Source organism: Entamoeba invadens (assembly GCF_000330505.1).
Source record: "Entamoeba invadens IP1 unplaced genomic scaffold scaff_1105074724957, whole genome shotgun sequence".
Classification (NCBI taxonomy): Eukaryota; Evosea; order Mastigamoebida; family Endamoebidae; genus Entamoeba; species Entamoeba invadens.
The window spans coordinates 224,906-237,692 of record NW_004191594.1 but is presented as its reverse complement, the minus strand read 5'-3'; the positions used below and the strand labels follow the sequence as shown (position 1 = coordinate 237,692).

The 12,787-nt window shown below is 33.8% G+C and overlaps 8 protein-coding genes across 8 annotated transcripts; 4 read left to right on the top strand and 4 right to left on the bottom strand.

The window, feature by feature from the left end:
- Positions 1-2: 2 nt before the first annotated feature.
- On the bottom strand, positions 3-899 carry EIN_377230 (protein kinase domain containing protein; the record flags this gene model as incomplete). Its single annotated transcript, XM_004182796.1, has 1 exon — positions 3-899. A coding segment is annotated over one exon (897 nt), but the record flags the coding sequence as incomplete, so codon positions are not given.
- Positions 900-2,107: 1,208 nt separating this feature from the next.
- On the bottom strand, positions 2,108-3,241 carry EIN_377220 (actin, putative; the record flags this gene model as incomplete). Its single annotated transcript, XM_004182795.1, has 1 exon — positions 2,108-3,241. One exon carries the CDS (start codon positions 3,239-3,241, stop codon positions 2,108-2,110), a length of 1,134 nt encoding a protein of 377 aa, XP_004182843.1.
- Positions 3,242-4,191: 950 nt separating this feature from the next.
- On the bottom strand, positions 4,192-5,268 carry EIN_377210 (hypothetical protein; the record flags this gene model as incomplete). The annotated part of the gene is made up of 1 exon (XM_004182794.1): positions 4,192-5,268. One exon carries the CDS (start codon positions 5,266-5,268, stop codon positions 4,192-4,194), a length of 1,077 nt encoding a protein of 358 aa, XP_004182842.1.
- A 427-nt stretch (positions 5,269-5,695) lies between these two features.
- On the top strand, positions 5,696-6,352 carry EIN_377200 (vacuolar ATP synthase subunit E, putative; the record flags this gene model as incomplete). Its single annotated transcript, XM_004182793.1, has 1 exon — positions 5,696-6,352. The coding sequence occupies one exon, from the start codon at positions 5,696-5,698 to the stop codon at positions 6,350-6,352; it is 657 nt and encodes a 218-aa protein (XP_004182841.1).
- A 421-nt stretch (positions 6,353-6,773) lies between these two features.
- EIN_377190 (hypothetical protein) lies at positions 6,774-7,637 on the top strand (the record flags this gene model as incomplete). The annotated part of the gene is made up of 2 exons (XM_004182792.1): positions 6,774-7,033; positions 7,208-7,637. The coding sequence occupies 2 exons, from the start codon at positions 6,774-6,776 to the stop codon at positions 7,635-7,637; spliced, it is 690 nt and encodes a 229-aa protein (XP_004182840.1).
- A 139-nt stretch (positions 7,638-7,776) lies between these two features.
- EIN_377180 (hypothetical protein) lies at positions 7,777-8,742 on the bottom strand (the record flags this gene model as incomplete). Its single annotated transcript, XM_004182791.1, has 2 exons — positions 7,777-7,870; positions 8,003-8,742. The coding sequence occupies 2 exons, from the start codon at positions 8,740-8,742 to the stop codon at positions 7,777-7,779; spliced, it is 834 nt and encodes a 277-aa protein (XP_004182839.1).
- A 920-nt stretch (positions 8,743-9,662) lies between these two features.
- Positions 9,663-10,628, top strand: EIN_377170 (hypothetical protein; the record flags this gene model as incomplete). Its single annotated transcript, XM_004182790.1, has 1 exon — positions 9,663-10,628. One exon carries the CDS (start codon positions 9,663-9,665, stop codon positions 10,626-10,628), a length of 966 nt encoding a protein of 321 aa, XP_004182838.1.
- A 192-nt stretch (positions 10,629-10,820) lies between these two features.
- EIN_377160 (DNA mismatch repair protein muts, putative) lies at positions 10,821-12,787 on the top strand (the record flags this gene model as incomplete). The annotated part of the gene is made up of 1 exon (XM_004182789.1): positions 10,821-12,787. A coding segment is annotated over one exon (1,967 nt), but the record flags the coding sequence as incomplete, so codon positions are not given.

Sequence of the window (12,787 nt, the reverse complement as noted above, 5' to 3'; positions counted from 1 at the left end):
TGGAGTTTCACACAAGCCGAGTCTGAATATACTGAATTGTCCGTATTAATACGAAATGAATATCCATCCTTCGCAACTCTGTTCCACGAAATTTCCTCTGAAGATTTACTACATGGGTGGATGACACGTCTAATAAACAAGTCGAAGCTTTGTGTGTTTTTGGGGTCTGGCGAGTGGACAAATAAATAATATGTTCTTTCAGTTGGGATTGTTAAACTGCTTGCAAGAATATAATCATCAACATCATCATTTTCATAAGCACAGTCGGACACTTCTCCAAGTTCTGACGGACAATTTCTTAAAACAGCAATGATTGTGTCTGTTCCCGTTTTCACTTGATTCAACCGAATGTAATTAATGTCGCTCTGTGAATATTGGGCAGAAGTTTCTATTGATATAAACCCTGAATAATTCATATCAAGTTTAAACCACTGTCCTGTGAGAAAGGGGGATGTGAGTCGAGTCAAAGGAGAGCAAGCCGTTTCAGACAAAACCCAATCGAACGGATTGATATGTTGAATTATTTGTGTGTAATTATCTGGTATATTAATAGTGAATTGTGGGGCTTGATCTGCACAGAACTTCATTTGGGAATATTCAAAGGGAACACATTCTAAATACCCATTCGACGTGTAATTATCAGTACAAGACGCACAAGAAGATTGGTAACCTTCTCCATCACAATATAAACATTCGTTTGGACTCACACACTCACCAGCACACCCTTTAATAGAACACTCTGGAATACACCGATTGACACCAGCAATGGAAAAATAATTATCTTCACATAAACACTCGCTTGTGCAGTGGGCAACACCCTCACACTCTTCAGTTGAAGAATATACACCGTCGCCACACACACTCCCTAGCGCGCTGACAACAAGAAACAAAAAATACATCCTGCTACTAGACTAATATAAAAACAGTTTTACTGTTCACTTTTTCTTTAAGTTTCTATACTATTAATCAACGATTCAAAAACAGTAAAAAGTACTTTTTAAATCATTATTATTGACCTGACCTTTTGTAGTCTTCTTTTTAATTCTTTTTTCCTATTTAATGTCTTTTGGTTTTACGCGGTTATTTTTTTAAAAATAGAATAATAAGTTATATGAGTTTAAATTCGCGGAGTTTTAGGCATAATTACCCTGTTTTTACAATAGGAATTATTTTACTATTATAATATAATATAATTGTTTTATATATAATAATAATGGAAATTTGGTAATAAAAAAGGTTTTATTTAAAAAAGAGGCTGTGGTGGTCAATGCCATTTAAAAGCTAAAAAATGCTTTTTGTATCCAGGTTATTCCAATTAAAAAATATAGTATTTATATCATTAAAATATTATGAGTTATAATAATAGATAAGACTTGGCCAAAGTTACTCACTATTCCAAATCTTTGGTATTTTTTTTCTTTTCGTATAATAAAACCTAATCTTTGTTTTTCACACTTTTTGTTTTAATTTAAAAATGTCATAAACATAGTTTTTACAAAAATTAGAATATAATAATATGAAAACTAACTAAATAAAGTATAAAATATAAATTGATCAACAAACCAATTAGTTAGTTCTTTTCATAGAAATATTGAATTAAGTAGTTGGGCGTTAGCTTTTTGTAACTTTTGATTTGTCTTTCATTCAAATATTTTTATTATATTAATATTACTTATCAACTATTAATTAATAGAATAAACATGTAATTATTTGAAAAAAAAAAATTAGTAGTTTATAATAATAATATTATAAATTAATTAATTAAATTGCAATATTAAACGGTTAAAGATTTTAAAATAAAAAATTTCCAATTGTTTTATCAATTTTGAATTAAAATCATTTTTGAAAACAATAAAATAATTTTTGTTTAAAACTAAAAAAAAATAATAATAACAATATAATAATAGTAATTTTATTAATTTTTTTATTATAAAAACTAATTACAAATTATAATTAAAATAATGTTTATTTTTTAATTAAGTTATTTCATAATATGAATTAATTTTAATAAAAATATTATAATTTACAACATTTCAAAAAGTATTAGATTATAATTAATTTTTAATAATAATTTTGTAAAAATAAAGGAATAGGAAATGAAAATAGATTAGAAGCACTTTCTGTGGACGATGGCTGGGCCAGACTCGTCGTACTCTTCCTTGGTGATCCACATGTTTTGGAAAGTGGACAATGAGGCAAGAATTGAGCCTCCGATCCAGACAGAGTACTTTCTCTCTGGTGGTGCAATGACCTTGATTTTCATTGTTGGTGGCGCAAGAGCAACCATCTCCTTCTCAAGTCTGTCGTTGATGCCTGGGTACATAGAGGTTCCACCAGACAAGACGATGTTTCCGTACAAGTCCTTTCTGATATCGACATCGCACTTCATGATTGAGTTGTAAGTTGTCTCGTGAATACCTGATGCTTCCATACCAAGGAATGATGGCTGGAAGAGTGCTTCTGGGCATCTGAATCTCTCGTTTCCAATGGTGATGACTTGACCATCTGGAAGTTCGTATGATTTCTCAAGTTCTGATGATGAAGCAGCCTTTTGCATTTCTTCGTTGAAGTCAAGAGCGACATAGCAGAGCTTCTCCTTGATGTCTCTAACAATTTCTCTTTCAGCAGTTGTGGTGAAAGCATAACCTCTTTCAGTCAAGATCTTCATGAGGTAGTCAGTGAGATCACGACCAGCAAGATCAATTCTGAGGATGGCGTGTGGGAGTGAGAAACCTTCATAGATTGGGACGCAGTGAGAGACACCATCACCAGAATCCATGACAATACCAGTTGTTCTACCAGAGGCATACAATGAAAGGACAGCTTGAATTCCAACGTACATGGCTGGGACGTTGAAAGTCTCGAACATGATTTGTGTCATCTTTTCTCTGTTAGCCTTTGGGTTCATTGGGGCTTCAGTCAAAAGGACTGGGTGCTCTTCTGGTGCAATTCTGAGCTCGTTGTAGAAAGTGTGGTGCCAGATCTTCTCCATATCGTCCCAGTTGTTGACAATACCGTGCTCAATTGGGTATTTCAAAGTCAAGATACCTCTCTTTGATTGGGCTTCATCTCCAACATAGGTGTCCTTGTTGCCCATACCAGCCATGACTGAAACTTGTTTTGGTCTGCCAACAATTGATGGGAAGACAGCTCGTGGGGCGTCATCACCAGCAAAACCGGCCTTGCACATACCAGATCCATTGTCTACGACAAGTGCTTGTACTTCTCCTTCTTCTCCCATTACTTGCTTTTCTTTTCTTAGTTTTTCTTTATATATGTTCGGGCAGATCTCATTAACGATAACATTTACAGTTTACATCCTTCAATTGGTAGTTTGTTAACTTATAATTTAAAAAATATATTATTAATAATAATATTTATAGATGAATAAAACACAGTTCGAGTGTAAAAATATAATATTTTGACTTAATATTTATTATTAAAACTGATATAATTTATTAAGTTTTGTTAATTGCATTTGTTATTCAATAAGAGTTTATTATATTTATTTATTATTTATTATTTGGATTTACTCCTCCCAATTAAAAAAATTTTTTGTTCATCATTCACTTATTTTTAAAAACAAATTTACATTTCAAATGTCTTTTAATTAACAATGTGTTTAACTATTAACATAACTTCTTCAAAATTACTTTTGTCTGTTTTCAATCATGTTCTCGAATGTCCCCCTTTTAAGGTGTATGTTCTTTAAACGAATTTCTCGGTTTTTTTCCCAAGATGTTCAAAATTATAAAACAGTTCTTAAATGGTTTGTTATTATTCACAATAAAACAATAACAACATGCAATGTACAAACTTAAATTGTTTATTCCATAGAGTCAAACTTTCTTTGATTTCAATTGAATCCAACCTCAATGAACACGTTTTTTCAAGCGATAATTCATTGAAGTCCCACAGAGAAATGTTTTTTTCATTTGCTTTGAACTATTCTATTTATATTTTTTGTCAAGTTATTTTTAAAATGTCTTCGAACAAACCAAAATATCGGCATTTTTGTCTCATCTATCTCCTAGTCACTTTCAAATTCTATTCAAAAATAAATACAATTTGCTTACTTTTTAATTAATAAGATAAATAAGATTATAAGTTAAATAGTAGTTTAAGTACTAATTGATAAACCACGTTATACCGACATTGATTATTGTTTGTCTTTGTGTTTTGTTATTCGGCCTACACCATTGAAGTCGCCTGATTCTCTCCACCGTCCAGTTTCAAATTAAGAAGTTTACAGTCTTTAAAACAGTCTGCCCCACGGATTTTTGGTAAAGGCGATACATTAGTTAGACTTATACACCCTTCAAAGCATCTCACTCCAAATTCTCCAATAGCGGAATTGAGTCTGACATCAACAAGATTCCTACATCCAGCAAATGCCTTATACCCAATCATTTGGATAGTCACCACAGTCTTCTCTTTCGTTCTTCCAATTCCAAAGAACGAAACCGTTTTCAGTGAGTTGCAATTATTGAAGCAATGGTGTCCGATGAGTTGTGGGAATGCGGTAATCTCTGCAAGGGAGTTACAGTTGTCAAAGCACTTTTCAGGGAGTATCGAGACTTTTGGTGGGAACGCGATTGAAACTAATGACACACAATTTTTGAAGCACCCTTTTCCTAATTGGCTAAGCGCACTGTTCTCCCCTTCAATTCCACTTATCTTTGAGAGCATACAACAGTTCTCAAAACACTTTTCTCCGATCTTTGTGATTGATGGTGTAAGTGAAACTTCAGTCAGTTGTGTGCAGTTGTGGAATGCAAACGAGTCCAATGTATTGACTAAGTCGGGGATGATAACTTTAGTAAACAAATCAATTTTCTTGACAGAGCCACTTATGGTATTCACTAACATCGGACCATTACAATTCTCAAAACATTTGGTGCCAATTGTATTAACACAATGAGGAACTTCTATACCAAAAGACAAATAATCCTCACGACGATAAGTCACCTCTTCCATTATATTGTCATTACTCTCAAACGGTTTAACGACTTTATAATTTGTTTTCTTAAACCACAGTGTGTTCTTCTTGTTTGGTGGTATGTAAGCATCTTCGCTTGTGATCTGTTGTGTAGTCAAATGTCTAAAAAGTTTTTCATTCTGTTCGTCAAGAGGAATTGGATTCACAAAAAAGACGTCACAAATGTCGCTGTACTTTTTGCATGTTTTCATCAAGTTCACAAATTGTGAAGTGGTGTCAAAATGTTTTGCTACACAACTCAACTCATATAACGATAGTGTTTCGTCCATTGTGTATTGTTTTTCAGATTCATTGGTTTTAAATGGTTCTTTAATTATATACACAATTAGATGAAAAAGTTGTTATAAATAACATTTTAATAACATTTTAATAATAGATATATATATTAAATATGTTATACTATATAATAATAATTTGTATACAATATATTTTATTTTTGACATTAAAAAAAAATAGTTGTTTGTTTTTATTTTTTTTTATTACACTTTTGGTTATCCTTTATTATTTACTTCTTATTTTTAATTAGTTTTTCTTGTAACAATGAATTAATTTTACAAATAGGTATTAAATGCCGAGAATATCCCAAGAGAGAAGACCAGAAACCTCCCCAAAAATTGTAAAAGTAACATTTATGATTACATACTATTAGAATATGGTTTTCCTGTTCACATGAGAAAAACTGCAAAATTAAAGAGGATGTCTCAAGAGCGTAAAGAGGCACAGCTACGTAAACAATTAGACTACATCAAGGAGATGTCTGAGACTGAACGGTCAGAAATCTTATCAGCCGCGGACAAAGAGAGCTCAGACGAGACAAAAGCGACGATGGATAAAGAGCAGCACAAAATCGACTTGGAATTTGAGAAACAGATCAAGCGCTCCGACGTCAAAAAGCGGATTGCAGGGTCGCAAAAGATGAGTGCTGCGCGCTTACAGTTACTTAAAGCTGAAGACGCACACATCCAAAAACTTGTCGAGGTAGTTCGTGCCCAGTTAGTTGCATCGACACAAAACACGGAATACGCCGATATATTGATCAAGTTGGTTATGCAAGGGGTTAAAAAAGTCGAAGACAACAACGTCACAATCAATTGTCTCCAAAAGGATCTCCCTGTCGTTAAAAAGGCAGTCAAAGACGCAAAGGAAAAGTTCCCAAAAGTCAATATCACTGTCGACGAGACTTTCTTTTTGGAGGACAAAGTCATTGGAGGTGTTACTGTTGCCTCTATGGGGGATAGAATAGTTTGTAATAACACTTTGGAACATAGAATGAATCAGGCTTTGTTGGTAGCACTCCCAAAGGTAAGAAGTATTGTTTTCCCTTCACTTAAGACTCAGATACCAGTACATTGACAAGTTAATATACTTGAGGTGTGATTTTGGTGTTTTTTTTTGTGGAAAGAAATATGGTTTATATTTCGTTTTATTATAATTACTTGTTTCTTCCATTTTAAATGTTTCTTATTCTATTCACAACTTTTGTAATTAAAATTTTTAAAAACAAATAATAAAATAAATATTATTATAAATAATATAATATTAAATTAATAATTATCTATAAGAACAATATTTTATAATATAATTAAATTATTAGTATAAATATTATAAATTGAATATAATTTAAAATATTTATGATGAATAGAAAAAGTTAATTAATATTCTGATATATTTTTATTAACTTAATTCAGAAATTAATGAATATAATAAATATATTATTATTATTTACATATTTTTTATTATAATATCTTGATTTAATTACCACTAAAAAAAGTCAATGGAGCCAACAACATCAGTCATCATTTCTCCCAAACAACATCAAAATGCCAAAGGTGTTTGCATTGTAATTGACGTTCTTCGAGCGTCTTCAGTCGAAGCTCACCTTTTCTTATGTGAAGCCAAGACTATAATTCCACAGGCTTCCATTGAGTCGACTTTAGAAATGAAAAAAAAAGACCCAACAGTTGTTCTCATTGGGGAGAGAGGCGGTAAGAAGTATGAAGGATTTGACTTTGGAAACTCCCCCACTGAGTTGTTGTTTGTTTCCAATACTTCAATAATATTAAACTATAAATTTAGTTTTATTTATAGAAAATGTTTAATATAACATATTTAAGTAGTTGAAGATGGAGTGGAGTTCGTAATGTGTTTTACTCGTATCAAATGTATCTAAATGTCATCGTCAAACTTAATCGGTTTACTCATGACTAGAAACAACAAAGATCTGATTAAAGGGAAAGTTTGTGTCCATAACACACAGCAAGGGACACAATCACTTGTGGCCTGTATTAACAACCCAAATGTTACAGATGTCTTTATGTGTTCGCCAAACAACTGTCAGGCTACAATCGACTATGTCAAGAAGATGAAACCGAGCCATGTCACTTTTGTTGCTTCGGGTGATGAAATAGCTTGTCGAGAAGATTTGCTCTTTGGAATGTATCTTGAGGCTCTATTCCTTGACAAGAAGCCCCCACAAACATACAAAGAAATGATCGACGATGTGAAGAATGCATCGGGGAGTAAATTCTTCAAGAACGTCTCATATTTTCCCGAAGTTGATTTCTATGAATGTTACAAATTAGACTTAGTTGATGTTGTTATGAAGTTTGTTGATGGAGAAATCAAGTGTGTGCATTAAATGATTTCACTTTAATTTGTTTTTCTTTGTAAATAGTTTATTTTTTATAACCAAATTTATAGGAATAGTTATATGTAATACCATACCCTTGAAGTGTGATGGAATGACAATGAACAGAAGTGAATGTAAAAATGAAAAATTAGAAATACCCAAAACAGTGAAAGCTTGTGTCTGTGATCTTCCAGTTGCCTTTGATTTCTCTTAAAGACAAGGTAACGAAGTATTGGTTAACTCTACTTGTTAATATTATATTATAAACAATATTATAATATATATAGTATATATATATAGTATAATATATATATACTATAATTAAATATATATATTATAGGTTATACTAGAAAATGATAGTTATTCAAACAAACTTAATAGAACCTGCATTGATGATTGGTACCATCTCATGATTTACAAGTCCCCGAGAATTGTGAGTGTGTCCGTGTAATACACAGGTGAGTCGTTTTCTATAAATTGAGTTTTCGACTTTTGAAGAGAGGCTGGGGCTGCCGGTCTGAAGCATAGATTTTTTGTGAGAGAATTTGAGAGCTGTATGAGAGCAGCTTGGTCCACAATGAGTCACGACTATGATTGAATCAGTCATCTTAGTTGTTGGGATCTCACCGTCGTCGGGCATGATCTCATCCAACTGCTTTTTGAACTGTTCGTCATTTTCAAAGGGGTATCCTTCTTTGTGACAAATGTGTTTATCGTACTGTGGGATTGACCCTCCACAACCGACGACGACCAGATTTTCGGCAAGGTGATAGACACACCTGTGGAGGTTAACGGAGTTCTCAGAAAGTTGTACGGAGTGTGTCATGGAATTATGAAAGAGTGTGGTTGGGTCATGATTGCCGGGTACATAAAGAACAGTCGGACACGCTTTTTCAAGTTCCGCAATGATCCGTTTACCGACGTCGATCTTGTCTTGGACAATTTGTGGATCGGATTGGTCCACACCACGTACATCACAGATGTCACCACAGACTATCAAATAGTCGACTTCTATCTTCTTGAGTGCCCAATATTGAAGAAACCGAGCTATAAACTCCATACTATTGTGAATGTCGTTCATTACAGCAATTCGTATCTCTCCATCAAAAGCCATTTACCAAGTCCTTTTTCAGTTTCACATTCTGGTCACCACTTTTCAGTTGAATATATCTTGGACATGCTGAATCTTATTTGGATTTATTTTACTGTAAGATTTTTGTCGGGAAATGTGGGAAAAAGAGAACCTATTTGAGGGTTTATTTGTTGGAAATTAACACTCCATTTTTGGGTCTGTTTTGTTTTGGAATCAAAATCATTACGACGTGGTCACCATAAGACACTATTTTTCATGTCAATATTTTATTACATAGTATAGTTTATTTATAATTTAAATGATATTGACGAAAGGATATATTTTATATTCCGTTGTCTATACTGTTTTTGGAATAAAAAGAATTTATTTCTAGTTTTTGAATTATTATATTAATAATTTTGTATTTTTAAACTAACATTATTTTAGAAATAAATTGGTATTTATTTTTAGGATTTTTATAAGTAAAAAAATGTGGTTTTTTCTTATTTTTTACTTCAAAAAAATAATTTATTTAATGATTTTCAAATTTTATTGTAAACAATTTGCTCATTTATTAACAATGAAAAAATAAAAAAATAAATATACTATTTTTTATCCTTGGAAATTGTCCTTCGTCTTTGTTATTTACTAATATTTAAAGTATAATTAAGTGTTTATATATAATATAATAATAATACAAAGTCATCAAAATAATTATCTATATATGCGGATCAATGTATTATTTATTATAATATGCCAACAACAAATATAAAATAAGTTGTATTAAGTTACTGAATAATTTCTTAAATTTCGAATAACATAACAAATATAACATTTTTTTCATTATCAAAGTAGTAATTAAAAAAAAACTATAATTAATATAATTAATTGTTAGCACATTAACTAATATAAAATAGTATAATTTATAACTAAAAATTTGCTGAACAAAAAACACCAAATTAATGTTTAAAACTGGTGTCTGTGTGTTATTTATTTCTATATTTTCCATTCAACTGATATACACACATCACACAATTGGGTACACATTAGAACCATCCCTCGAGATGTTTGGGTTGCTTGTGTCGATTCTCCTCCTTCTCTTACGCCTTTTCTTTTTATTAATACCACCAATCAGCATTACTGAATACGCGAAGTTGTCGAGCTCTTTTAGTACTATAATATGGGATGTGTATTTAATCACTCAAATATCCAACACTTCATTAAGAGTAAATATACTCACCGTGCTTGTCATCTCGTTTGTACGAGTACTGGACATTATTATCACAATCAAGTTACGCAATTCCGTCAGAACAAAACTACCGATTCGTCATAGGGTTCGCTTATTTTACTTAGTACTTTTACTCGACATTTGTATTGTCTCTCTCCTCTACTCGTCATCCCACGTGGTCTCTGGTCTTGCAAATGCTCTTTGGTTCTCTTTATTAGAATCCGCTGTACACACAAGTTTTGCTCTTCCACTACTTTTTCAATCATTTTTCATCCCACAGAGTAAAGAACTCCACTTACTGGCTATTCACGAAGTATGCTCAAATACTCTTTTAATGGCTGTTCACGTATTACGGTGTTATTTCTTTTTCATCCGAAAGGACATCTTCCTCATCCACTCGATTCCGCCGTGTTTCTTAACTTTCATCAAATTCATTCAATCGTTAACAGCTCTTCCCGCTATTTGGAGAGTCTCGAGCTTAAGGGAAACAAAACTCGCTGAACCAGAAATCTGCGTGATATGCCAGACACAAACACAAGACGCAGTTGTCTTGTCGTGTAACCACAAATTCCATAAAAATTGTATCACTGACTGGTTTGTGAGGTCGGATAGATGCCCGATTTGCCAAAAACCTATAAAAGTTGTGCAGAGTGTCAGCGAAGATGAGATGATACAAAATTGGATTGTGAGGGAGGTGTGAAACGGCGTGAAAAGAATCATTTCGTTCAACACAGAGACCATTTTTTGTTATTCATTGTGTTATTCCTTTTGTTATTGTATAAATGTTATTAAAAAATCTTAAATTTTTTTTATTAGGAAATGAGCGAGGGGAGGAACGAGAAGACACTTCGGGACGAAAATGGAGGAGAAAACTCAAATGAGAAAATCCCCGATGGAGAAGTTCGATAGAGAGGTCGTCATGGCGCTTTGCGAGACAAAGGGAAAGGAGATAGGTGTGTGTTGGTTCGAGTGCGGGACCAATAATATATCGCTCTCACAATATTTGGACACTAACACTTATGTGCAAACCCTCATATTGGTTAATATCAAGTCGCCGTCACAGATCATTGTTTCGAAAACACAAGAAAAGTCGGAACTGACACAGCTGCTTCTTAAGGAGAATAAAAAAGTAACATTCTTTCCGCGAAGCGCGTTCAATGAAAACGACGGCGTGACTCTCTCAGAAACATTATTTATGAGTGGGTCTTCAAATATAATCAGAAAAAACTTGGAGTCACACTATTTATGTGCGGCTGCGTTCAACGCACTTGTCCAGAAAATGGAGAAAACAGCTTTCGTCATACAGCCCGGGGTAATTAACGGAAAATTCGTCCCATTAACAAACAAGGTGACAATCGACGTACAGACAGCACAACAGTTGGAACTAATAACAAACAACATTGACGAAAAAACGAACGGGTCTTTGTTTGAGGTGATGAATTCGACCATTACTAATGTGGGGAGGAAAGAGTTGATTGACAACCTTTTGCAACCGCCCAGTGATGTTGAGACAATCAGAGATCGGCAAAATACCATCGAGTACTTTTTGAGAAATTCAGAGGATTACTACAAGTGTTTGGAACATTTGAAACAATTGCCAGACCTCGATAAAATCATCACTGCAATTATTCAATTGACAAAAACGGATGGTCTCAAACAGTCAACTCTCCAGTCCATACTCAAAAACTTCTTCAACTTGTACAAGCTCCTTGCTTATATTCCACAGTTCAAAGACTCAATTGCAGGTCTGAAGAACGCGCCACTTATTTTCGGGGCAATGAAAATCGTTTTGGAGGATGTTGCATTTGGTGAGATGAAGGAGTCTTTGGATGCACTTATTAATGAGAGTGCCGCATTTTCCAAGCAATCTCGGAATAACATTTGTTTTTTGGTCAAACAAAACATCAGTCCGTATCTTGATGTGTCGAGGCAAATACTTGCCGAAACCTTACAAGAGGTCGACGACATCGCTCAGAAAGCAGCACAATCCGGCCTTTCCATTAAAACCACCAAAAACGGGTTTTTGTTTGTTTTTAATGGAGAACAGGAGAAAATCCCCGAGAACTGCTGCCGCGTTGTAAAACTGTCCAATACCAAGTACTCAGTGAATACGCCGGAGCTCCTTTCGCTCTCAAACAAGTTCAGGTCAACCAAAGAAGAGATAGTACAATTATCAATCAACGTATTAGCGAGGAACGCCGAGGCATTCAAGAAGAATATACCTTCACTCAACAAGTTAAGTGAGGTGGTTGGGCTTCTCGATATGCTCATATGTTTTGTGACGTACGCTTCATCTCACGACCTGATGTGTAGACCAATTTTTAACAACAACCGCTCGATTATTATCAAACAAGGAAAGCATCCTGTATTAGCGACCACGCTGCCAAAATTTGTACCAAACGACACATTCATCGACGACACCTCAAGGTTTTGTTTGATCAACGGGCCAAATATGGGAGGTAAGTCAACATACATAAGACAAGTAGCTCTACTGGAAATAATGGCGCATATGGGCAGTTTTGTGCCTGCTGAAGCCGTTACTCTTCGTCCTTTGTCCAAAATTATGTCTAGACTTTCAATCGACGACAGTGTGGAAACAAACCAATCTTCGTTTATGAAGGAAATGAAGGAAATCAACGAAATACTTCATGAGACAAACGACAGTTCTTTGATTTTGGTTGACGAATTAGGGAGAGGGACGAGCGTGCTGGATGGTGTGTCTGTTGCATGGGCAGTGAGTGAGGAAATACTGAACAAATCTCTAGCGACTTGTTTGTTTGTTTCCCACTTTCCAGAGATGAACAAACTTGAAAAGTTATACCCACAAGTTGTAAGAGAATACCACATGGAGTTTTCTCT